At 32.4% G+C, this 27,310-nt stretch overlaps 2 protein-coding genes and 1 pseudogene across 2 annotated transcripts; 1 reads left to right on the top strand and 2 right to left on the bottom strand.

Annotated features, from left to right (window-relative positions):
• The first annotated feature begins 266 nt into the window (after positions 1 to 266).
• LOC113871486 lies at positions 267 to 2,776 on the top strand (annotated as a pseudogene).
• A 1,835-nt stretch (positions 2,777 to 4,611) lies between these two features.
• Positions 4,612 to 22,667, bottom strand: LOC113871331 (neurochondrin). Its single transcript, XM_027508385.1, has 19 exons — positions 22,498 to 22,667; positions 22,232 to 22,409; positions 22,011 to 22,158; positions 21,771 to 21,907; positions 21,120 to 21,223; positions 20,894 to 20,989; positions 19,960 to 20,053; positions 16,034 to 16,154; positions 15,750 to 15,949; positions 14,973 to 15,064; positions 14,649 to 14,704; positions 13,902 to 13,991; positions 13,705 to 13,804; positions 11,336 to 11,440; positions 11,177 to 11,249; positions 6,526 to 6,689; positions 5,488 to 5,530; positions 5,299 to 5,407; positions 4,612 to 5,177 (listed from the first exon to the last, which is right to left on the bottom strand). Exons 1-18 carry the CDS (start codon positions 22,552 to 22,554, stop codon positions 5,352 to 5,354), a joined length of 1,914 nt encoding a protein of 637 aa, XP_027364186.1. The 5' UTR covers positions 22,555 to 22,667; the 3' UTR covers positions 4,612 to 5,177; positions 5,299 to 5,351.
• A 2,095-nt stretch (positions 22,668 to 24,762) lies between these two features.
• On the bottom strand, positions 24,763 to 26,533 carry LOC113871485. Its single transcript, XM_027508580.1, has 3 exons — positions 26,453 to 26,533; positions 25,047 to 25,195; positions 24,763 to 24,958 (listed from the first exon to the last, which is right to left on the bottom strand). Exons 1-3 carry the CDS (start codon positions 26,531 to 26,533, stop codon positions 24,763 to 24,765), a joined length of 426 nt encoding a protein of 141 aa, XP_027364381.1.
• Between the last annotated feature and the right edge of the window lie 777 nt (positions 26,534 to 27,310).

Here is a 27,310-nt window from a genome sequence, read left to right as displayed (position 1 = left end):
TTACTTATTTTCTTCTTATCACAAATTACAGTAGAAACTCTTTAAATTAATAATATCAGGACCAGAGAAATTTATTAATTTAGAGAGTTATTAATTTATCGATAAATTAATAATTATTAATTTAAAGAGTTTGTAAGTAATTATACTGTACATACCAAACAAAAAGGTAAATTAATCTATGCCTCTTAGAATTACGTTACAGCGAACCTTGGGACTCAACGTATAGTAAATTAGTAACTACACTACATATGCATTGGAAATCAATAATGACTTTTGAAGTACAGTAAATGTAAACAAGAAGAACAAATGTGTTCAATGTATTTTTAAGCAAGTTTGGCATATATAAATTACATGAATGTATTAGAGTATTCAAACCATATCTCACAAGATGGCTTCTCATCTAAAAGGTGTTGCAAAATCAACTATGTCAGATCAAATACGTAAGGAGTTGTGTGAGTATAAGAGAGATAATCCTGCAAGCACACAAAAAGACTTGTAGAGATGACTTGAGGGAAAATTTCAGTTGAAAGTTAGTCAAGGAATAATATCAAACACACTTAGGTGGTCAGATGACTATCTCTCTGCTAAAATAGAAAAGGGAAGAGCAGAGATCAAAAGATACAAACCAGCAAAATATCCTAACATGGAGAAGGTTGTTTATGAGTGGTTTCTCCAGCATCAAGAACGTGTGAATATCACAGGAGAATTAATTTTGCAGAAGGCAAGAGATACAATGAAACTCGTGTATCCTCATGATGATTCAGATTTTAACTTCTCTATAGGATGGCTTGGGAAATTCAAGCACCGACATGGCATAAAGTCATTTCGTCGTTTTGGCGAGAGTGGGTCTATTGATCTACAAGACATGGAGCAGAAATTGGTATCGATTCAGGAGAAAATTGATCAGTTCCCTATGAAAGATGTTTTCAATATGGATGAAACTGGGTTGTTTTATAGGCTACAAGCTGATCATTTACTGGCAGCAAAACAACTTGAAGGAAGAAAATAAGATAAAGAAAGGCTGACGGTAGTTATTTGTTGCAATGAAGATGGCTCTGAAAAAATCCCTCTATGGATTATTGGGAAATATGCAAAGCCTCGTTGCTTCAAGAATGTCAACATGAATAGCTTGAATTGTCAGTATCGAGCTAACAAAAAAGCATGGATGACTAGTGTATTTTTTTATGAATATGTTCGTTCATTTGACCAAATGATGCATGGTAGAAGAGTTCTACTTGTGGTGGATAATTGTCCAGCACATCCAAGAAATATTGAAGGGCTAAGAAACGTTGAGTTGTTCTTCTTGCCACTCAACATGACATCAAAGATTCAACCTTGCGATGCTGGGATAATAAGAGCTTTCAAGATGCATTACCGGAGAAGGTTTTACCGCAAAATATTGGAAGGTTATGAGGTGGGACAATCTGATCCAGGGAAGATAAATGTCCTTGATGCTATCAATTTGGCAATCCTAGCTTGGACGATAGATGTTCGAAAAGAAACAATAGCGAATTGCTTCCGACACTGTAAAATTCGTTCAGATAGTGATGTTGTAAGAAATTTGGATGAATCCACTTTTGATGAAGAAACTCAAGACCTCGAGACTATGATCAATCAATGTGGCTATCGTAATAAGATGGATATCGACAATCTAATGAACTACCCAGGTGAAAATGAAGCATGTTCGGAGGTTCAGAGTTTAGAAGATATTGTGGGTACTATCATTGAGAACAATGTAGAGGATGACGACGAAGATGATACAGTGTCTTTGGAGCCTGTTACACGAAAGGAAGCACTTATGGCGTCGAACACTCTTCACAACTTTATGATAGAATACAAAAATACAACACCTGAGCTATTGGATACAATAAGAAAAGTTAGAGATGAGCTCTTTTTCAGTTTCTATGAATTATTAATTTATGATTTTTTTGGGACCGAAAATTATAAAGGGATCTCCCGAAAAATTATTATCTTATTATTTTATCAGGTTTTTCAATTTTTTATATTGACCCAAGTCGAGACCGGATAAATTTATTATTTTAGAGAGTTTATTAATTTGTCAAGTATTAATTTAAAGAGTTTCTACTGTACTTCAGAAATTTTTTATTATAATTTTTAGAATTAAAAATAGTGCCTTAAGACCTACAACTTAAAAAAGTATCCTTTGATAAAAAAAAAATTATTTAAATATAGATTTAAGGATTTTACGGGTAACCATTGTTAGTAATTTATGTAAACTTCTAAATTATGTAAATTTCTTCAAATTTAGATATACTAGCTACGACCCGAATCACTTTTGTTGGGGTGGTTGAAAATGATTTAGTTGGTTTGTCATAGTTGTAAGTGAATGATGATAATTGTTGTATGCTTTTATTATTATTATTATTATTATTATTATTATTATTATTATTATTATTATTTATCTTGTTATACTATATTTTTTATTTAATTAAATTTAAAAAAACATAGTTTTAAACTTAATTTTATCATTTTAGAATTTCATCAAAGTTGTTAATTTTATTTATCTGAGTTTAATAATATTTATAAACGGAAAATAAGCATTTACACAATCAATGTTGAGAAACATGAGATTGGTAATTTTAATCATAAAAAAATTGAAAACAGTATTTATAGATGGTTTTTTGGGGATTAATGTTGTGAGGAAGAATATGATTTAATTGCACTTAGTTATATACTCTCAGAGAAGATGATATCCAAGCAAGCTGGGAAGGCTAATAAATGCAAGATTCATTATCCTTCTTTTGATGATGATTGAATTATTGATAGTGATAGAAATGCTGAAAACTTAATGCTTTATCTAGATGAAGGCATAAAATAAGGAGAAAAGGAATAAAGAAAAAAGAAATAGAATGGTGGAGAAATAGCACGAAAAAAAATGTTTTATTTAAATGAGTATGAGTTAAAGAAGTGATTTTTTAAAAAATTTATTTGGATGAGTGAAAAAGAGAGAAAAATTAGTAAATTGTACAATAAATATTTTTATAATAATAATGAATAATTCAATTGAATAAAAAAATTAAAAATTTAGCAAAATTTTCAGCAAACAAGAGAAAGCTATACTTTTATCTCTAAAATCCATCGTTTCAATTTTTTGTAAATCATTTCTTCCAAACAGGACCTTAGTTAAAGTTTGAGAGGATGCTAAGAGAAAATGTTAGTGTTCCTTGGGATGACTTGGAGAATCCTAATTTTCAATTTTAAGTTGATTGAAAGGAGTGCCACAAAATCGGGTTATGAACATATCTAAACTACACTAAAATCAACAAATTAGGCTTGAATGTAAAGTTTTACTATATGTTTGGATGAAGAATTTCAAGGAGGTAATGTCTTCTTTACAAAGATTTAAAATGATTTTGTATCAAATATTTTGTTTAGATATTAAACAAAGGAATGAGTATTTTTCATAGTTAATAGGAGTGAATTTGAAATTTTACCATTAGAGAGGAGATTTTTAAAATTATCCCAAATTCACAAAGTTGAATAATACAATAGGTAAAAAATCTATTGTACCCTCTATAATTGAGAGGGTTATCAAGATATAAATAACAAACAATCAATTTTATAAAAACAATATTTAGAATGTGTGAATTCAATTTTTTGTTATTTTAAATTTCCTGAAATTTGAAAAATATCCATCCAAACACACTATTAAATTTATAAAACCGATCACTTTCAGGTCAAACACCGGATCAGGCTTTTTGTAACTCAATAAACTCAAATTTAACCTGATTACATAATAAAAAACTTTTAAAAGTAAAATATTATATAATAATTGTATTTTAATGTATGCTTTTAAATGTAATTTTTTGTAAATAATTTATAATTTGAGTATAAATTGATATTTTTTTATATAAATATTGATATATTTTCTTAATTTATTTTAATAATTATTAAAAATTTATAAATCACAAAGATTTTAAATAATCTTTTTAAGTGTAGATATGATTACCCAACGCAACTCACTATAATTTAATTAGGCCGGGTGATATTTTTCATCAAGCCCAGCCTTTAAACAACTCTAATATGCTAACTTGTGATGTTTTAGTTTTATCTATCAGAAAAAACTTGGGTCTTTTATATTCAGAGTTGCTTCGGTTTTAGTTTGGTTATCCTTGAGTTGTAAAATTATAAGTTGTTCATTCTTAACCTTGGATTTCTTCTGACTCCTAATTTCATCTGTTTCTCTCGTATTGAATTTTATCACTAGGTCTTGCATCTCATCTACTAAAACACAATTTAATTATAATGCAAATCTAAAGTTGCATCTTTCTTCCTCTATAACACATCTATAAATTTACTACGTTTACAATATATCAAAATTGATTTATTTGCCTCATTTTTATTGTATTCTAATTTTTACTGGCTTCAATAAGTTTATCCTTCAAATTGTATTTAACCTCTAAACATTACACGATTTTCATTTAATTATTCTAAAATGACACTAAACAAAATTTATTATATTTAAAAAAGGATTAAATATAAAATTCAAGATTTCATAATATTTAAAATGATAAAAGAAAAAGAATACAGTTAACAAAAATATTAATAAAGAATTGACAGAGACTAAATGATAAAGAAAAGTATTTTATGAATAGCTTCCTTGAAATAATTAAAAATCATGGACCAACTATGAAAATTGCAAATCTTTTTAAGAAACTAAACTAAACCCATCTTTTGAGTAAATTTCTTCTCCTTGGGTCTTTGGGCGATTCAAACTAAAGAAAAATATTTAGGTGAGACTTGTTTTAAAATATTAAAAATAAAAGTCAAATATAAAATGCATTAGAAATTTAGAAACGGTTCTTTTTTCCACTAAATTTCTAGCCAACCTAATAGGCAAATACTATATGGAGTAAAATGTTATCTAAACCCACATCTCCGAACATAAAATAATGGAACAAAGAGTTCGGACATACAGACAATCATATAACGTTGATCCGGACTGCTAAAACGAACCAAAAAAATGACCATGATTTCCTATCCCATAAGGAAAAGTCCGTCCCATCTTAGGTGGTTGTGGGCAAGGTGAGATTCCAACTATGGACGCTGGTTTGTAACCATGAGCTTTTAATCCTCTGTATAAAGATCCTATCCCATCTCCACCGGTAGCCTTTTCACAATTCCATGTACAGCATTAGTTGAGTTTAACGCGATACCTGGTTAACTCGTAATTAGACAATAATGTAAAAGATTTTTACACTTAACGATGAATTAAATCTAAGCTCATTATAAACCATGCTAAATGACATTTTGACGAAAATAATTTAGTAATGCTACCTTGGAAGCTGAAAGCATCGACATACAACTAATTCACTTCAAGAAGATCAAAATCAGTTCTCGACTGCCTCTCTGATGTGGGGGTATCGATGCGCCCATCGAGAGAAACCTGCACAACAATGCGAGTTACAACATGCAACTATCTCAGAAAAGCCTTTAGCAATTAACTAGCATCCAGTAAACATTCACCAGAAGAGATTATCTCAGAAAGATCCATATCGTCCTTGGTATCCTGCAATATATTACAATAAACAGCCAAGTCATAAGTACTTCTGAAATTAAAATAAAATATCTAGTTTACCGCGGTTAAGAAAATATTGCGTGTGTAGACCTCAAGAAGTGATTAAAATGGCCGGATTTTGGTGCAAGAAGGAAAGCAATAAGCTCTCTAGAAACCCATTGTTGGTTTTAGAAATGAAGAGTAAATGTAACACAAAAAAATGCAGACCAGAAGGAAATACTATCAAAACCGATGTATGTATGTGAAGTTCACATTAACATTTTTTAAAACGTTATTTTACAAATAATATAGTTTCAGTAGATGAGATGCAATATCTAGAAATCAAATTCAACAAAGGAACAACAGTTAAAATTAACAGTCAGAAGAAATCTGAGCCCATGAATGAGCAATTTGATGTCTTGAATCCAAGATGGAACCCGATGATGGATATTTTGTCTTAATTAGTAACTTCACATCATATGTAAATACTTCAGAATTATGTACAAGTTGTGTAAAATCTTTCATCACTTTGAAGCACAAAGTAATAATATGGCTGCATCTAAGTCGACAGGAAAAAGGTTTACGTAGTGACATTTGAGCTCATGCAGACATGCCAACAATCTGTACAGTTCTTTAGAAAACATTAAATCACACTAAGTGCATGTGATGTGATGAAACGAGAAAAAGAGAGACCAAAGGAGTTTCAAAGTTAAAGGATCATATCACCAAATATTGCTACACAAACTGTTGAGCAATTTGGAGTGAATAGTCGCACTATAAAATCATCGAAGACAAAGATGAACATGGCAAAAAAGTTGATGTTGGGATAGACAGGAGATGACAAATAAAGATCAGTTTAAGAAAGATTACTTTCAGACAAAATAAACGCCGTGATACTCTAGAAGCAAAATCATTTATTGCTGATTCCTACAAATATTCAGAATCAACAACACAGCTTGGACCAAATTTATTTTACAAATTATAATGAAAGGGAATTCACAATTTACCTGTTCTGATGCAGTCAGACATCTTGCGATGAGCCGATAAAGACTGCTAAGAGTACTATAGTTGAAATCAGGACAGTTTAAAAGTGCTGCTTCTGATGTATAGTCAAATACCAGGGCACAAATACTTGAAGCCATCATCATACTTGACATTTCATTAGTATTTTCTACAAACCAAATTTCAGAAATAAAGTTAAGATACATGCTTTATACCATACTTTCAATTAAATAAATAAAAGTAACGAGCAAATAAACAGTAGAATAAAAGTTGATGGTATTTACAGAGTTAAAATAACAGTATAAGGAACAGCCAGTAACATCCATAAAATCTTCATGGTTAAATGTTTCTAACCATTGGAGAAGCATTTAATTCCATTCCCAGCCACTAGGATTTTTCCAATTTCAAAAATCATATTTTCTCATGGGGCCAGATCACACATGATAAACACTGGACCAAGCATAGCCACATGAAATACCAAAATTTTCCAAATGCCAATCTTCAAGAATTCGCTTATCTTTTGAGATTTGATTATAGTATCCTTAGAATGTTTGAACAATTCCCTGCCATTGGTACGTTTTCACTTTTCAAGACTCAAATTTTGCATTTTTCTTCATGAGATTTAATTATCCAAAAATTATCTTCACTCTCACTCATTGATGAAACAATACTAGTTTTGACAGAGTTTAACTCATTCTTCGTTCCATATCACCCAAAAGGAAACAAAGATAAATATTAAACAGTACAAGATTAACTCCATGATGATTATCATACTAATCAATAGCAAATTTGCACTTAGCTTATGTTAGCCGTAAACAAGTTCAGACATGATCAATCAGATCCCAAGTGTGCAAAAATGTGGTTTGGATTGGTTCGTTAGTTCAACCCAATTTATGAAAATAAAATGCACCAAATCAGTTCATGAAATTATAAGCACCGGTAAATTTAGTCCCTAAAATTGTCACCATTAGTCAATTTGATCCTTGACATTACAAAACCAATCAATTTAGTCCTTGAATTTGACAATCATCATTAATTTGGTCCCTAAATTTGACAATCATAATTGGTTTGTTCCTTGGTGTTGGGGACCAAATTGACTAATTCACAACAAAGTTCAGCACTATATTGACTGGTTTGCGCCAAAGTGAGGGGCCAAAATGAACAATAGTTATCAAAGTAATGGATCAAATTGACAAATCCTCAATATTAGGGAATAAATTCTTTATAGTTGCTAATTTTAAGGACTGTTATTTGAAAGCTAAGCATAACTCAATCCCAAAAGCTAGTTTATGGGAAGATATTTGCTCAAGCCTTATAAAAAGTATTCTAATTCTATTCTTAACTGATGTATGATATCTTAACAGTTAACACACCCCTCTCATACCTAAGACTAGACATTTGATGTGTAAAGTTTGCATTACTACACATCTGTAGGTGACACAACAGGATTGAACATCTATAGGCAGCCTAATATTCAAATTGGATAGGCTTTGATAACATTATAGAAAACTAGATCTAACTCTCTCCCAAAAACTAGCTTATAGGAAGAGGTTTGCTCAAGTTTTATAAGGAATATTTTGCCTCTATTCCTAGTCAATATGGAACATCTTAACAAACTATAATGTCTATTAATAATTTCAAGCATTCAAGAGACTGATAATTATAAATTCAAGAACTAATTTAATGCTTTATTTAGAAAGTGTCAAACTTGATCTATGTCAAGTCTAGGCTTAAGTTAGAAAACTTTGAACCAGTCCCAACCTTATATATATCCTTTCAATTTCAAATACTTATATTAGTTTGATTTTTAAATATCCTTTTTATTTTTACAATAGAAGTTATATATACCTTCTAAAAAGAGTTAATAGAAAAGTACCAATGCAAAGAAAAAGATGCATAAGATTATTACTATCTTAGAAAAAGCATATGATTATGTGCCACGAGAAATATTCCAAATGACTTTGAAAAAGAAAAGTGTTTGAGTGACTAATTTTTGAGTTATACAAAACATGTATGATGGTGTAACCAATGTTGTCAAGATCGGGATCTTACCTAGGATCGGAAGAGAGGTAAAAATTCGTAAATCGTGGGATCGTAATATAGATCGTAAGATCCTTCAAAAAGTGTAAAATTATACTTAAAACATATATATATAAACTGAGAAAATTACATAGATAAAAAGTTAATGTCTAAATTACCTAATTTAGTTAAATATAAACTTAAAAATCCTATATTTAAGATTCAATATAACACATAATTAGTTAAACTATCCATGCTAAGGTGAGAGAACACATAATAGAAAATAAATAGAAGAATATTTTTTTAAAAATTAAAAAGATCAACAAGTTATCCAACTTATAATACTTTGGAATAAATAATATTAAAGTATTAGCTCTAGTTAACAGTGTTTAGATTCATAGTTAAATACGTGAAACTTAGATGCTTATAATGTTTAATAGGTTTTCTATAAAATATGATATTCATTAATTTTTAAAAAAATATTAGAAAAAATAATTTTATACCATTTTACATATAAGTTGATGTCTTATTACACTATTTTATTTTAATATATAATATATTATTAATAAATTTGAAAATTAATTTTAATAAAATTATTTTTAGGTAGTAACACTATTAAAATGTTTATTTAAATTAACCTCACTCACAGGTTTATATTGAAAGGTGTATTTATTACAAGACATAAAAATTCATCTCTACTGGAAAACAAAACTGAAACAGTAGCTCACGGTATATCTAGAGAATAGAAAACACCCAGAAAACGTGAACCACCAATTGAAACAGGCAAACAGCAGCTCAAGAAACACCAAAAAAGAAAACGCGAACCACCCACGTAGAGAATGGAAGGATGGGTGTCGCGGAAGAGAGAGAAAATGGAAGGATGTCGAGGAAGAGAGAATGGGCGTTGCGGAAGAGAGAATGGGAAAGAATTTGGGGAAAAATAACCTAAATAGGTTTTTTAAAACCAGGTTAGAAAAACCCGACCTGGAAACCCAACCCCCCAGAAGCCCAACCCAGAACCGACCCAAAAAACCTGCCCCTGTGATCGAATCGAATCGGAGATCCTACGATCCTGACAGAAAAGATCGGGATCTCATCCGTTCTTCCATATAAGCGATCCCAAGTCCGATTAAGATTGTCTAAGGGGTATAAGATTGTAAAATCGTACGATCCCACGATTTTAATCGCGATTTTAACAACAATGGGTGTAACTACTAATTACAAGTATGAGAACTCCAAGAGACATGACCAAGGACTTTCCTATAAGGATAGACTTATACCAAAGCTCAGGCTTGCATCTTCATTTATTTAAAACCTATTCTTTGATATGTTTGTCAAAAACATACAAAAAATTATCTCCAAATATAAGTTTTTGGCAGATAACATAACATTAATTGAGGATTCAAGAAAAAAGATTAACTCAAAATTTTTGCTTTGGAGACATTGGAATCAAAGGATTTCCACTTAAGTAGAAGCTATATAAAGTATATGCATTGCAATTTTAACAAGAAATGAAATGAAAATGATTTAAGTCAAAATTGAAGATAATATCATTCCACAAATTTGTAATATAGATGTTACACACAAAATGCAAGCTTAGTGACTAAAATAGAGAAAAACATAAGTTATGTGTAACTGCAAAATATCTATCAAGGTTAAAAGAAAGTTTTATTAAATTGCAATACTACCTACTATCCTCTATAATTATAACTATTGGGCTTTAAGGAATAAATCAAGAAAAAAATAGGGGTATCAAAAATGAAAGTGTTAAGATAGATGGTTAACTCCATGAGAAAAGATAAGAAATAATTGTATATTAGAAGAGATTGGAATATCACCTATTGAGAAAAGGATGATAAAATCAGTTAAGGTGGTTTGAACATGTAAGAAAGCTACTAGAGGTACCACCACTGAGGGGAGTTGATTGTGTGATTTTTCACCCTGTGAAAAACTAAATAATATTTACACTGGTGAATAATCTGACAATTTGATTTTTAACCAAACCTAGGGACATCATATAATCTATGTAACCAACTTCACTAAGTGAAATAAGGCTTTGTCATTGTTTTACATTTTAGTTAATTTTTTTTTAAAATAGTCAAATATAGTACCATCCCTTGACCAGACCCAAACCAACCAAATTTCATTGGGTTAATTCAGTTTTAGTTGGCCCCCAAAAACTCACCAAACCCAAACTGACCGAAACCAAGTCTGTTTTAATGGATTTGAATTCATTTGTCCCTGAAACTGACCCAACCCAACCTGATTACATCCTAAGCTAATGTCATCTTAAAAGAAAAACTTTGCTTGGCTTTGTCTTATCAACAAAGAACAACTAAAATACTGTTCCTTGTACTGTACTCCTAACAAACTTCACATCATCTCACAAATCAGTTTAAATTCTCATGGATGATGTTCATCTGCTCTCTGTGCACAATTCTGACTCTAACTGAAATCTAGCAGTAAGCTACGAGGTAGTGCAACATGACAAACAGAAACCACTTGCTTTTATAGATACACATGCTAGTCCATTTTAAATATGCATGGCAAACAGATAGATGAACAAAATGGGAATATGGTTATGTAGTAGTAGAGCACAATGAAAACACTCATTTTAGTGGCAGCTACGTATGGTACCTGACCAATATGTCAATGCTTTAAGAAGATCAACAATAACTGATTCATCCAACACCATCTGAACTTTGTCTTTCTACAGTAGAGAAAGTGCAACTTATGTGAAGATTTTGCACAACCAATATAGGGTTATAAGCCTGGTTATTATGATAAGAACATCACCTTCAATAGAAGGTTCGTTATTGTGTCACATGCCAAAATGATGCAACCATTATCCTCAGCCATAAAAGCATTTGACCGAACTAATTTATTGAGGCAATCTACAACCTGCAGATAGATATTTAGCCAAAGTAGAAATGTTATTGAATGATGCCATGCAATAGTTAAGAAGTTTAGAGGAAAAATCACAAGAACACAAGTAGGGTGTATATTTACATACAACAATAATAACTAAGTCTTATCCCACTAAGTAGAGTTAGTTACATGGATCACACGTCATTGAGCTCAACCACCAAACTTGTATTCTGAGTAATATTTTCATTAATTTACTCATTATTCTATATAATCAATCTCAAGTACCTAAATCTAGAAACTTATGGTATAATATCATCTCTCATTTTAACTTTCAATGCGTGATCTTTATCTTACTTTTTGCTAAACTTACAATGCATATACTCTGTTTTACTTCTACTCAAGCGAAAATATTTAGATTCTAAAGTCTCCCTCTATAATTCAAGTTTAGCATTAATATCTTCTTTTGAATTTTCAACCAACACACTGTCATCCACAAAGAAGTATACAATTAGAGATAATCTTTTGTATTTCACTTGCACACGTTTAAGACTAGAATAAATAAGTAAAGGCTCAAAGATGAGTCTTGATGTAAACCTATCTCTATTGGAATGTCCTTAGATACGCTTCTAGAAGTTCTATTACACGTAGTTACCCCCTTCATACATGTCTTATGTGGCTCGAATATATGTAACAACTAACACGGACCCTTTTTTTTTTTCTAAAGTCTTTTATAACACTTTTCTTGATACCCGATCAATGCATTTTCCTAGTCAATAAAAATCATATATAAGTCATTTTCTTTGTAGCCATACTTTTTCATCATCTTCCATAAAAATATATAACTTATGTTGTAAGCCTTCCTCACATAAAATCAAATTGAATTTCTGCAATATATGTTTCCTTCTACAGTCTATGTTCAATTACGTTTTCTCACAACTTCATAGTGTAACTCGAGTTTAATCCCTCTATAGTTTGCAAAATTTTGGATATCACCCTTGTTCTTGTATGTAGGAACCAAAATGACATATTCTTAAATCTCAAAATCTCATTAAAGAGTTTAGTAAGTCATTCAAATCCAAGGTATATATTTACATACACTAACAATTTAATTACAACTAATTTCCTCGGACAGCACCTTATGACTCGTCAAAATTTTATCATGAATAGTGGCATATTCTTCGATCTCAAAATCCCATCCCATTAAAGAACTTAATGAGCCACTCAAGTCCAAGGTATATATTTACATACACTCAACTTCGAAGAATATTTTTAACTCCTCAACCATTGATTCGGCCATAGAGACATAAGACATCATATCATGATCAGTTCGCTTTTGAGGGAGGCTATTTTTTTTTGTACAGAATCACACAGCTTTTGAACATCATTAGCAAAGACATCTTGAAAGTTATGAAATTTGTCAAAATAGCTGGTGTAGGTAATCAAGTTTTTTCCGCTTATTCCTACTTTCTTGTGGTATTTTCTCAGAAGTTTTCTGCAAATGATCAAGGGATCCTTGAACAAGGATGAAAGAGAACAAGGGTCCCACTACTTGTCATCAGGGATGAGTAGAAAAACCCCTCAAGCCAAACAACCAGATTGGATTTGGAATTCTTGTGACTAGAGATCAGTGCATGGATTTCTGGACTGAGCTTGCACAAAATAAAGCTGCTTACAAGAGTCTCACCGAATTTGAGCAGAAGGCTCAGATACCAAGTTAAGAAGTTTAAGAGAAAAGAATTTTGAAAGAAATATTAGTGAATTGCTTGAGTGAGAACACTAAGCAGAGTGTATGTTTATATACACTATCCCCACCCCCCCTCCCCCACATTTGTCTTAAAGTTAGAAAATCAATTCTCACACTCTCCAATGTAAACCACACATTCCAATATAAATACATGATTTAGAATAATTTATACACACATCTCAATCAGACTTGATGGTTCAAAATTAATTCCATCGAAACCCAAACCAAACAAGCATTAAGAATTAAATACAACATAAATTTGCCAGGCAAATGATAAAAATCCTATTCCCTAAGTACATGAAGGATACACCCAATATTAATCAACTATATCCTACTAACAACAATAAGTACTCATTTTTATCATTATTTTTAACGCAACAAATTTAAATGTCTTCTAGAATGTTAAATTATCTAGCAATCATTAGAATCTTGTTGATTTACATGTAAAGATCCACCTTTAAGACAAATGCAGTATTAAACCAACATAAAATGAGGAAGGAAATGAAGAATATAAAATTAAAAATATAAGAATTGTAACCAGAAAATAACTTACAGCCTCAAGTCCTTTACACAAAGCCAAAGCTTTGCATCCTTCTATCTTCATCGTAATTTGAGACAACATAGGTAGCAGAAAACAAACCGAGTAGAAGGGCCTGGAACATTAAATTAAATTAAGCAAAAGCCATTCATACTTCAAATTAGTCCCCCTCACACACAAAAAAAATTACAGTTAAATCTATTTAAATATACCTTTGTTCATCTTCACCTTCAACAGAAAGCATATACCCTAAAAGATCTTGAACCTTCTCATTGCATGCTAGGGGTGCTTCTGCAAGATAGCTGAAACAAATATATGAAATAAAGATCATAATTTTTCCTCTCTAAATTTGAACTTGGAAATTTTAGAAAGTAGTCATGCCAAAAAAAAAAAAAAATTCAACTAAGTTCCAACCCTCATACCATATTCTATGCATCAAATATAACGAATGCTGTCACAAAATAATAGTTGTTCAAAGTAATAATGATATAAATCCTTTTATAACTCATGAGTCTCCAATCATTGATGTGCTACCAAGGTGTACACTTCAAGCACCTACTTCTAGAATATGTGGTCCTAGAACAGAAGTACCTCTTCTTAGGAGGATGAGAATGAAATTGACCAAACAACTATCTAGATTAACTGATGATGTTCTACACAATTTAAAATTAGCCTTTAGAAAATAAGTTTTTGTGCTTCCTTTCCTCAGACGAATTTTCAACTGTATAACACAAGTTTAGTCAAAGCATGAATAATATACATGTGAAAATGGTCTATCATTGTTAAGTCTTCCAAACAACTGCAAATGCCACTAAATAAATGAAAAATGTGTTCCACATATGATTAGAAATAAATCATTCAATGAAATGATTAAATGTCAACATAGCACCTAGCACTAATACATCAAGTGCCAAAACAAGTACAAATAATGTGAATGAAGAAACAGTAAAACACCAAACCTCCCAATAATTCGCACTGAAGCAAGTAAATCATCCCCTTTCTTTTGTCCATGTTCCTGCACAATTTCACCATTATACCTGGTTACCATATGTTTGTAAACAGAGTAAAGAGAGCAGGAGGGAATCACACAGCAATGGGATGAACTGTAGTGTTTACCACAGCCTCCCTGTGTATATATATTACTAGGTTAAAGAGTGCAGTAGAAAGTACTACGAACCAGCCCATATAATCTCAATAACCTAATGCTAACTCTTGATACCAACAATGACCCTTAACAATAGTAAATGTTGAAATTACACTAAGAAATTAATCATCAGCAATACCTTTGCATCTTCTAAATACTCTAGTACAACAACAATTGTCTCATTAAGTTGGAGAATCAGCTTTGTCAATGTCCCTTCATCAAGGAGATTTCCTATAAAGGAAAGACAATGATGAACTTGCATTATACAAAATTCTCAAGAACTTGTCCACAAAGACAAGTTTCCAACAACAGTGTCAACACCAGTATCAAAATTGCAATAGAAATAAAATCCCAAATTCCAGGTAGAATCCACACAGGTTGACACTGGTAATTCGGTATACAGGAGAATAGACAACCAAACCAGCATAATTAAAAACTGCAGAAATCCCATTGTATCACTTGAAAAATAATTAAAAGCCATGTATTCATATTCTCAATCTCACCCATACATTTTCCATAACAGCTACTGAAAACATTGGGCAACCTAAAACCAATGATATTAATCATCACCCAGATAATAGATAAAAGAACTGAACACAACCCTCAGCCCAAATTTATCTTTCTTTTAAAAATATATTCAAATAGCTGTTTGTGGCTCCGCAAAATATGAAACAGCATACAGCATGTATTAAAATATCTAGAAAATATTTCATAATATCATATCACATAAATATAGTCTCTTTTATCTTTCTTTTCTTCCTTCCCTAAATCCCTATAATTTCAAAAGTATAATCACAATTATAGGCCAAGTTGATTGAATTTGAGCAGAGGATCCATATTCAACATTATTACTTTTTACATAAAATTAGAATAACAGAATTTAAAGGCCAGGAAAATTGAGTTTCTTTGCATATACCATCATTTCCATCAACAGTTGATATTAATTTTATTATCTTCTCAACCAAAGAGTAGGCAACAGCCACATTACGTCGCTTAGAAAAAATTGCCTCAGCAGTAGCTGAAGTATCCTGAGGTGCTTCATATTTTAAATAGGCCAACTCATTTAGAAGAACAGCAATTTCAACCCTCGACTGCTCCAAGACAAGCAATAGACACCTGAAATGGGAAGAGGTGAGCAAATGAGGCAATGAATGTACAGTGCAGATGACTTAAGGTTAACATTACAGAAGCACAGCTTACATGTCAGCTGGAGCTGGATTTTGGGCATCATTTGTGCTTAAATGGCTAACCAACCAATCTTCTCCATACATGGAAACCATAGACTCAGCTAAAATGAGAGCCTGCAGCCTTTCAGCAGGAGCTGCAAATGAATAAAAATTATGCAGTAGATTAAGATAAGGACACTTGTTAGTTCCAAAAAAAGTTAAAACTTCATATTATCTGTGTGAAAGTGCAAGGAAGTGCCCTTTCATTCACAACCTTTCCCTGAAACAAACCACCTTGAAACTAACTTTCCAGACTTGAGAACAGGAGTGAGTCCATAATGTTGTGTGCAGTGTCATTGTCAGGGAAGAACAAAACAACTAGTTATTGTCATAAAATATCAAAATTATACTCAGTTTGTATGACTTATTTCATATAGCTATTGAAGTCAAAATCGCATGCTGATGCGTAGAATCATACAATTCTATGATCCTCAACCCTGTCACCGTGCTAGCTCAAAATGGAATCGGAAAATGGTGAATTCATGTGGGATCACCATGCTGAATCGTAGGATCGGAAGGCACAGTTGATCCCACCATGTTTAAAAACCCAATTTTTTACCCACTGACCCACGAGCTGTTTTCTGACCTGGTTTGATAAAAATGTATTGAAACCCTAAAATTGACCTATCTTGTTCAGAAACTTGTTTTGCTTTTGTTTTCCACTGAGATTTCATTCAATTCTGGCCACACACGACAACCTTGTTCTGCTCCGGCAACCTATTCTGCATCAAAAATCACTCATTTTCCCTCTATATTGCACTATGATTTCGTTCGGGTCCCTCTATTCTGCTGCAAGCCTGCGAGTGTTTTGCTGTTGCTGCTGAGTGTCTCAGGTTTCTGTTCTTTCTGTTCCTGTACTCATTTTTGTTCATCTTCTGCTACTTTGTGGGTGTGCCTGTCCTGCACACTCTGTTCTGCTTCGGTACTTGCTGCTGTTGTGCTTGTGAGAGTTGTTTGGCTGCTGTTGTATTGTTTCTTCCAAGAAAATGGCTTCAACTTCAAAGGAAATTGAAGTTGGTGGTTTTAGTCAAGTCCCTTCTATGCCATTACCAAAAAATGCACCAACAAACAAAAGTGATGTAGCATCTAGCATGGCAACATGGGATTGCAATTGAGGGTCTAAGAATCCAATGCAAATATTGTCAAAAGATAGTGAGCAGAGGTGCATATTGGTTGAAGCATCACTTGGCACAAACAGCCAAAGATGTGGGAGCTTTTTCTATTCCTAAGAAGGTGAGGGAGGAAATGTGAGAGTTAGTTGTTAGTATGCAAGAAAAATTAAAAAAACCAAACTCTAGTACTGCTGTCCAGGAGATTGAGGGAGGGGATTTTGATACTAGTAGTGGAAATAAAAGAAAGGAAGAACAAAAAACTGAATGAAATAGTATTAGATGCGTGGACGAACTTCTTGATAAATAGTCCTAAAGAAACAGTATTTTTTAAGTCTATTGATCCATCTTATATAGAAAAAACAGCTGATAAAATCTTTAAGATGTTTGATGATGTTGTTCAAGAGATTGATGAGAAAAATGTGGTTCAAGTTGTGACTGATAAGGCAGAAAATTAAGGAAATTACAAAGCTGCATGAGAAATGCTGCTGCAGAAAAACACTTGTATTGGATCCCTTGTGCAGCATATTGCATTGATTCAATGTTGAATGACTTTAAGAAGGACTATACATGAGGAGACAATTCCAAAAGGTAGAAAACTTATAACCTATATTTATTCAAGAACTGCTCTTATTTCATTATTGTAACATTTTACGAAAGATGAAGATTTGGTGAAGCCAGGAATTACTCACTTTGTCATCTCTTACTTGACTATAGGGTGCCTTCCAGATAATAGAGCTACTTTGATACAAATGTTCACACCTAATAAATGGAAGTCCACCAAGTTTTCTAGGACAAAAGATGGGAGAACAATAAAAGAATTGGTTTTGAATAAGGAGTTTTAGAAGGATATTATAACTTGTTCAAAGATTGCATTGCCTCTTATCAAAGTTCTTCGAATAGTTGATGAAATGAGGACTTGAGGAGACTATGAGCTTTATTTGAGGCAATGGATCAAGTTAAAGATAATATTCAAACCACTTTCAATGGTCTTAACAAAAGGTAACTATCAAGTCAATATTAAATTATTTAAAATTCTGTGGTCTAATTCATATAGATAATTAATTTAATTTATTTTCTTCTTTTCTTTTTGTGAGCTATGTACCTATATGAAATATCATAGATGAAAGATAAGATGAGAAATAGCTTCATAGGCCTTTGTATGCTACAAGCTATTTTCTTAACCCTAAGATGCACTATAATCCTACATTCAAGGCTGATCTTGAAGTTAAATATGGATCATATGATTGTTTGACAAGGATGATGTCTAATGAAGATGAACAACGTAAAATTTATGTCCAACTTGATTCATTCGGAAAATTAAATGGTCATTTTGGTAGTCACTTGGCTAGAAAGACAATTGATATGCATCTACCATCAAATTGGTGGGTGTCTTATGGAGATGATTTTCCAGAGCTTCAAAAATTAGCTATTCGAATATTAATCTTAATATGCAGCCTCTGAATGTGAACGTAATTGAAGTTCTTTTGGGATGGTAAGTAGAGATCCCTTTTCCAAAATTACATGCTAGCCAACTATTTTTATCTGAATTATAATTCAATAGTATTTGTATTTATTCATGTGAGACACTAAAAGAAGGAATTGTTTGAAGCAAAATACAATGAATTATGTTATATTTATAATGGCTAATTCGAAATTGGCCAAAATGAACAAAGCTAGAAAAATGGGGGATCTTGAAATAAATGTAGATGACATTTCATCTAACAATGAGTGGATTGTTGAAAATAATGATGGCAAAAACAATAAAAGTTTGGTCGGAGACAATTTAGAGGATAAGGATCCTCTAAATGAAAATGAAGATGAAGAAAATGATGAACCAAATGAAGATAAAATTGATTATGACTTCTTTTTTTCTCTATCGAAGTATTTTAGATATCTAAATTTTAGACTCATGTTTGAGTGTTAGAAATATTGAATATTTTGTACTTGGTTTGAAGTTCATTTAAGTTGTTTCATGTTTTATGAGTTATGTATGACTTTATTGAATATGGATTATGATTTTATGTTTAAGTTTCTTTAATGTCTCTTTTTTTTTTCCTTCTTATTTATACTATTTTATATGCATATACAATTTTGTAAGATCTTACAATCCGTGTTACAATCCTACGAGTTACGATCTTTGACCCCCTTTTCAATCCTACATACAATCTTGATTTCAACTACCTTGCTTATAGCTACTTCATCCAATACTAGCATGACCAGCTATGATACTCATTAAAATCATTATCTTTTCCTAAACCAAACAAAAAAGCAATTTAACAGTTTCCTCCCTCAGTCCATTCCTTCCAAAAATGCAAAGCCTATTGTTCACTCTTGCACCATCTTTAGGTTTAAACTACATGACTACATATCTTCACCTTTGTTTATCTCAACACCACCTCATCTAAATTCTCAAAATTTTCTTCAACAACTGTGCTTGCTTATAGAATGTTAGAATTTATCTGAATAGTATTAACCTCCTTTCCCTAAACACCAGTTTATCCTTTTCTTCTCTCTCTCTATATCAGCCCTCCGACAATAACCCCAAGTTTCTTTTTTATATGCTAAGAAAACATATTTTGAATTACCACCACAGTCTTGCTTATAAAACACTGCTGATTACCTGACTTAAACCTTTCTGTATGCAAGATCAAACAAGTATATAATTTCATCAGCTAATTAGAAAATGCTAAAACTACAGCTTTAAAGAACCTAACCAAGGGACAGAGAAAACTGAAATAAAAAGTAAAATAGCATAGTGCAAATCATTAAGCAAATTGTCTCAACATACCAACACGATTCTGCAAAATGGCCACTATACCAGTGCGGATATTGTGTGACCAGTTATCTCGAGGAAGCAATCGGATGACATCATGAAGTTGGGACTGAAAATGTCAAGAACTTGAAGTCAATTGCCAGGCAAACGAATCAATGTGTACATATATGAAAATAGATATGTCAAAGGTATCAAGACTTGAAGCCATGAAGGTCATGAAAGAAATTCCAAATAAATCAGTTCAATTTATGCAACTTTATGGGTTATTCACATAGTAGGTTAGACACATTGATCTCACAAGGAATTTGAACCATCAAACCAAAATAGACAAATCATATGAAAATTTTCACATTATGAGCAGAACATTTTAATGGGCAAATGCCAGACTTACACTGAAAAGAGATGACTCAAATATGTAGAACAACTTTTATTTTCTTATCCAGTGGGAACTGGATATATATATATATATATATCAGGGAACAGACAACCCTAAAATTACCAAAGTTGTGCCACAGATTAATTTCATCACCAAGCATTTTAGAATATCCATACATCTTAGAGACCGTTACTGAAAGAAACTGTTGGACTCAAAGAACAAATTGTTGAATTCTGAGGAAATTATAGAAATAATCTGGTGTTTAGGCCACATTTGAGTACAAACATCAACAAACACATCATTTCCTCCTAACAAGCAGTTTCCTCCTTCTAAACAAGAGAATATCAATCAGACACCTTAATTGCCTTCTACAAGTCTGTCACAAACTATATATCATTAATACTGTCACATCATAACAAAGAACAGCCTAATTCAAAATTAATATAAAAATAACTGCTTTATAATTTCCTAATACAGGATTAGAATTTAGAAATATAACTTGCTAATAAAAAATTAGAACAGCCTAATTCACAACTTAGCCAATCAGAAACAGAGTAAGACAATATTGCATACCAAATCTTTTGAGGAAAGAATGACATTAAGTAGGTGGAGAGCCTCAAATTTCAAGGAATTGTGCAAGACAGCAAACTGCCTTGCTATTGCTGCCACCTAAAGAGAGACATGTCAAAGATATTGCTTCATGAAAGACATTATAGATGTCTATCTAGCATGATGCAAGATTACCAAACCAAAATGAGAACAAATTAACTCTTACAAAAATATTAAAAAGTACACTTACAATAACTGAGATGTCTGATACGTCATCATTCTGGATTATGTTCAACGACACCCTACTCAGAATCAATTGCCAAAGTTTAAAAGACATTTCCATCAAATGCGAACCTGCATGATGTTCAACTATTGTGAATTGTGATGCATCAACAAGAATTAAGAGCAGAATTTCACAATTCCAATGTTTGTAGACAAATATTTGAATCCAGGTGGAAGACAGAAAGAAGAATGACAATAGCAGTTCCAGAGCTCATATAGTTTTACAGTAGGTACAGGAAAAATTATAGATGAAATTAAACAAGAAAATGTATTGTATTATCTGTAACAGACCTGAATCAAACGATCACAGGTCCTGGGTATGGAAACAAAGTGCAAAAACTGAAAAAGATGAAAATGTCTTAGGCAATTCTAGAGGCCTAGACCCTCCAAAGGTTCCAATACAAAATTCCAGCCTACCTCAACCTCGCATTCTTGTCAACTAGGCTGTTAGTCATGCCATCCTCTCTCCTAAATCTGATAAGGTGAGTTGCATCACACTCACATTTATTGCTCCTCAGATAATATCAAAATTTACTAACTGAATGACAACAGTTTCACTGAGCCTGTAATTTTGCAGAATGTCGCACGCAACCATTACCAACAGAAAACAACATCTTACCATCTTGAAGAGAAGACATTTGAGAAGCTAGTATCCTGATGCCTCCTGATTCACAAAATCTCCGGATTCCACGTTCAGAAGCAGTTAATACCAAGTATAAATACTCATAGCATTCCTCTAGAACGGATGAACCAAACCTAAACAAGAGGTTTAACAAGAATTGTAATTATAGTGAAAAAAAGCATTGCACTCCCTTAAAACAAAAAGAATGAAATAAATTTAATAAGAACGGGTCATTACTGTGTGGACATTACTTCCAATATAAGTGGGATATTGGAAACCATGTCTTCCGAAGAAGCAATCTCTGGAACGCGACAAAATGCAGCAAGAACTGTGATGGATAGGCTTAAATATGCATCGTGATGATCGTTGGTGCCGCTTCCCATACCTGATTGGTAAAAGAAAGATAAGGTAAGGAAAACAAATAGAAGAGGGAAGGGGAAGGGGAAGTGAGTACCAACCAGTTCTGAGTAACCGATAAAGAAAGTTAGGGCCAACAGCATCATAAACCCTACGAAGTGAAAAGTGATCGTTGGCTTTGCAGAACTTGGTGACCAGAAGAAGCCCAGCGAGACGCTGTTCGTCTCGCTCTCCTTTCAGCAGTTTCAAACACTCTTCCAGATTCAGGTTTTGTGCTTCCTTCATGAAAATGACAGAAACCTATCATCACTTGGAAACACAAGTTGAATCATATTGATGAAACTTGCAGAGGTAGTAAGAATAGTACCTCTTCAGTGGAAAGCTTGTAGGTTGGAAGAAGTTGGTTCTCTTGCTTCTCACTCATCTTGCAGGGGAGGAGAACTGAGGGACCAGAGAAGTGAGTTTATGAGAACCAAGGTTTTCCAGAACCTGAGCCCGTTGTGCAGTGGAAACAAAATAGATAAAAATTTGAAAAAACAACTAATTTCCTTGGAAGATAGTTGAAATACACTAATTGAAATGGGAAAGAAATATAATGCAAATCATGTATTGTTTGGATAAATAAAAATTAACATGAAAGAAGTGAAAAAAATACATGTAGAAACATATTTTCATAATAATTTAAAAAAAAATTGTCATTACACCTGTGTGATACTAAACTCGTGTTTTTTCTTTTTATAACTATTTTTCTTGTTCATTTATCTTCGATTTGATGAAAAAGACACGTTGGTGAATTTCAAATTCACATTTGAGGAGCTTAGGAGGTCCTCGAAAGCAGGATATTTAAGACTTGTATAATATTGATCGTGGCTTGCTTCTTATTATTGGGAATTAGATATGAGTGTAATTTTATTTTATTTTTTGTTTGACAAGACAAATGAGGGAATATATCATTAGTTACTGGTAATTGTTTAAATTTTTTTATTTAAAGTTAATTTCAAAATTTTATTTTAAAGAAAAATCATAATATACTTTTTATCCATTTAGAAATAAATTAATTTAAATTAAACAGTATATAATTTAGTAATTTTAAAATTTTAAAAACTATATTTTATAATTATTTGATAGTTTAATAAAATTATGAGTCAAGATAAATATTAGAAATAAATAATATATTAAGTTATTTATTAAATATGTTGTGTGAGTTTGTTTATATATTTTTATAGAAATATTTTTTAAAATAATTAAAAATTATATGATTTATAAAATAATAATAATATATTTTTTATTGATTTAAAAATAAATTATTTTATAAAAACTATCATAAATAATAAATTTATAATAATAAAATATAAATTATTTTTTCATTTTATTTATTGATCAATAAAAAAATTTAAAATGTTAGATTAAAAAGGAATTGTAAGTTAATTTAAAAGAGTTGAAAGAAAAAAAGAAAAGTTGGATATAAGAAAAGGAGGAGGATGATTGAATATGGAAGTTAGAGAAGGAAAATTAAACATGTAGAAAGAGGAGAGAGAAAAAAAATTAGATGCCACAAAATTAGCTAAAAAATTTTACTTAAGCCAATTTAGATAAAAAAAAATTGTTATTTTCTCGTTTAGGCGAGTACTGAAACTGGACTGCCAGTCTCATTACATCGAGAGAGAATCCTTCATATGCATTGCCACAGCCATAAAAGAGCACGAGAGCACTAAAAATGTAATAATCTTATAAAATATATTAATTATAACTATCTCTAAATAATAACTATAAACTTTTAAGGACCAATACATTTATAACAATACTGCAGCAAGAGATTGACAGAAATTAAAAAAGAAAAATTCTAAGAGACCAAAAAGGAAGAAATTTTGATAATCGTCTTCCAACAACCAATGTCCTTTTCCATCTGCCTTTTAACTAGTTCTAGTTTAAGCACTGCAGCCCTACATTTGACAATAGCCATGAATAATATACTATCGCAGGATTTCAAAGTGAGACCTAGAAGACATTAGGTATTTCAACAAGGAGGGAAGGTATTATTATGGATACAGTAATTGGTATGGTTCTGATCATTTTCCCCAGTTTTAACTTCATAGAATGGTTGTCTTCCCCGAGGACTCATGACCCACAATTGGAATCCTCCACTCACTTTTGCAAGAACCTCTTTGCTCAGTTGACACAAACAATAACAGTTCCTCCCCCAAACATGCACATATATTCTGTGTCGATTTTTGTTAGGTGAGTGATGCATTATGCCGATTGCAAACTCTTCACAAGATCAAGTGAAATTCCTCCTTAGTTCACAATTAATGCAATTAGGACAACATTTCACAAAAATAAAGATTGGCCTGATAAAGGCAACAGGGAAAGGTGGGGCCACACAATGATTTAAGGAGTCATTACTTTTAACTTCCTGGCTTTAATGCCAATTCTTTTCAGCAAAACAAATAATACAAGAAAAAATGATAAAATTATATCTCAAAAGATGAAATCAGTGAGCTTCAGAATTTACATCAAACACTGCCAGCCTAAATACATTGATCCGTTGAGGTTGAATGGAAGATAAAAAATGTTCAACAAAATTATGGAAAGAATGAAAAACGCATATGATTACAGCGACCATACAAAGACACTACATTTCCATAGACTGTTGTCCAGTTGAGGCCTTCGATTTCTTCTTCTTGGATCCATTTTTGTTCACTTTTTTCTTGGGTTGTTCCTCAACAATCAGCTGTGTGTTTTGTAGGCATTGATAAATGGCAGACAGGGGATCTGCTTGAAAGTTAAGATCCTTAAGAACAGCAAACAATTGATCTCCTTCCTTCATTCTGATGAACATGGACAAAGGTTACAAATAGAATGTAACACAACAAAAAGTTGGCAATGCAATAACGAATAATGATGGGAAGCACTCACACTAGCTTTTGCCTAGATTTACAATTCAATTTGAAGTCATCGTTGCGACCTGGTTTCCGCGATGCCTTCAACTCAGGAAGGGACTCTAAAAGTGAAGATAAGTTATATGCTTTCAATTTGTTCTGCCGCCTCTGTTGTTTGCTCTTCTTCTAATAGAAGACATCTTCAGAAAACCAATAACACTCATGTTGTATGCATAAAATTACGCGGGCATCTATCCCTTGAAATTGGTCAGTACAACAATGCAGCAATCATCAATAAAGATATGTCTACAAATATTTACGTATTCAATAAATATATTAAAAATAAAGCTCACACAAGATAATTCACAAGTTCAATACAACCTTGGAACCTGAAACTTTTGTTTTCTTTCAAAGAGGAAAAAATATATAACATCTTATCATATGCTATTTTAAAACTTCAGTTAGTATTGATTCCACCAAGAGTCTAGCAACTCAACAATACACAGGATCCCAAACTATCTTATACTAATGCATCAACTGTATGAACAACATTTTATCAACAATTACTCTACAAAGCACATACATGCTATTTAAAATGAAACAAAAAAACTACTTGGAATATTTCTGCTAGCAAAAAATTACATAAGTGTCCAGGTATGACCATCAGGGGTTAGGGCATGCATGAATATTCAGTGAGACAGAATGCTTGTCCTGTTTGAAAAGTTGTCAGGGACTGTAGCAAAAGTTGTTGGGTTGGACTCCCAACTATGTGTCCAAAATGTCTAAATTTTCAAGCTCATTTTCTACACTTAATTGAGGGGAGTGAGAAGTAAGAAGAGTGGGTGAGAGAAGTCTAGATTGGAGTATTTTTTTCGCAGCCTAGTGTGTGTATTTTTGCAGAGAGACATCAAAAAGAAAAAAGGGGAAGTGAGAGAAGAAAGAAGCTCCTGACCAGCTACTTCATTCCTTCGATATCTGATTCGATCACCGTTGGATCAGGCTGAAACTTTTACAGCAGGTTCGTAACATTGTGCTCTTTGTTGTGACCGTTCGGATTGTCTATTGGAGGTCTGAAGTTGGAGATATTGTCTTCGGACAGAAGCCTTATTTTTGGCGACTCTGCACAGACCAGTCGTAGAGAAATCGTTATTTCTCCTTATTCAACTGTTGGATTGAGCTGAAACTTTGACAGAAGTTCCCAGACTATAGTTCTTCGTTCTGACCACTGGGATCGTCGATTGGAAGTTTTGGCTGAGAGAAATCATGTCTGAACAGCAGCCCTATTTTGTGAGATTTTCTCTCTTTGGTTAGGCTTTATTGCTTGGTTGTATTAGCTGATTGTTTGCACAAATTTGTGCAGTATTTTGAGACTCTCTTGTAACCTCATTTGATTATAGTGGAGCTTGATTGACTGGCTTCAGCCCGTGGATTTTTACTTCTCACATTGAGAAAGTTTTCCCACGTAAATAATTCTCTGTGTCCTTGTGTTTGATGCTGCCATTTGTTATTGTTGTTGCTCCTCATAGGTTCTTGCAAGTTTGGGGAATTGTTTCCGTTGCTTACTTTAGAAAATTGTGTTCTTGTGTTTGGTTTTCCCCAAAAGAGTGGTATCAGATCTCTTTGTGCTCTGGTTTTGGGATTATTTGACTTGCTTGAATGATGGAGGAAAATACAAAAATGGTAGCTTTGAATGGTACTAATTATCATTTGTGGAAGGGCAAGATGAAAGACTTGTTATTTGTGAAGAAATTACATCTTCTAGTTTTTACTACTCAGAAGCCGAAAAATATGTCTGATGAAGAATGGACTTTTGAACATCAACAGGTATATGGTTTTATTCGACAATTTGTAGAAGACAATGTATATAATCACATTGCTAATGAGACACATGCTAGAACTTTGTGGGAGAAGATTGAGTCCTTGTATGCTTCTAAGTCAGGGAACAATAAATTGTATTTGTTAAATTGTCTGATGAATTTGAGGTACAGGGAAAGTTCTTCCATTTCAGATCACTTGAATGAATTTCAAGGGCTTCTAAATCAATTGTCTGGAATGGGTATCAACTTTGATGATGAGGTTTTGGGACTTTGGCTATTGAATACTCTACCTGAGTCTTGGGAGACATTTCGGGTTTCAATTACAAAATCAGCTCCTAATGGTGTTGTTTCTTTGCAAATGGCAAAGAGTGGTGCTCTTAATGAAGAGATGAGAAGGAAGACACATGGTTCTTCATCTCAGTCCGAGGTGTTTTTCACAGAAAATAGGGGGAGAAGCAAGAAAAAGGAACTGAAGGGTGGTAGA

The sequence above is a fragment of the Abrus precatorius genome, unplaced genomic scaffold, assembly GCF_003935025.1.
Source record: "Abrus precatorius isolate BTA unplaced genomic scaffold, Abrus_2018 Scaffold7, whole genome shotgun sequence".
NCBI classification, from domain to species: Eukaryota; Viridiplantae; Streptophyta; class Magnoliopsida; order Fabales; family Fabaceae; genus Abrus; species Abrus precatorius.
The sequence above is the reverse complement of the archived record's forward strand: the minus strand, read 5'-3'. Positions and strand labels throughout refer to the sequence as shown.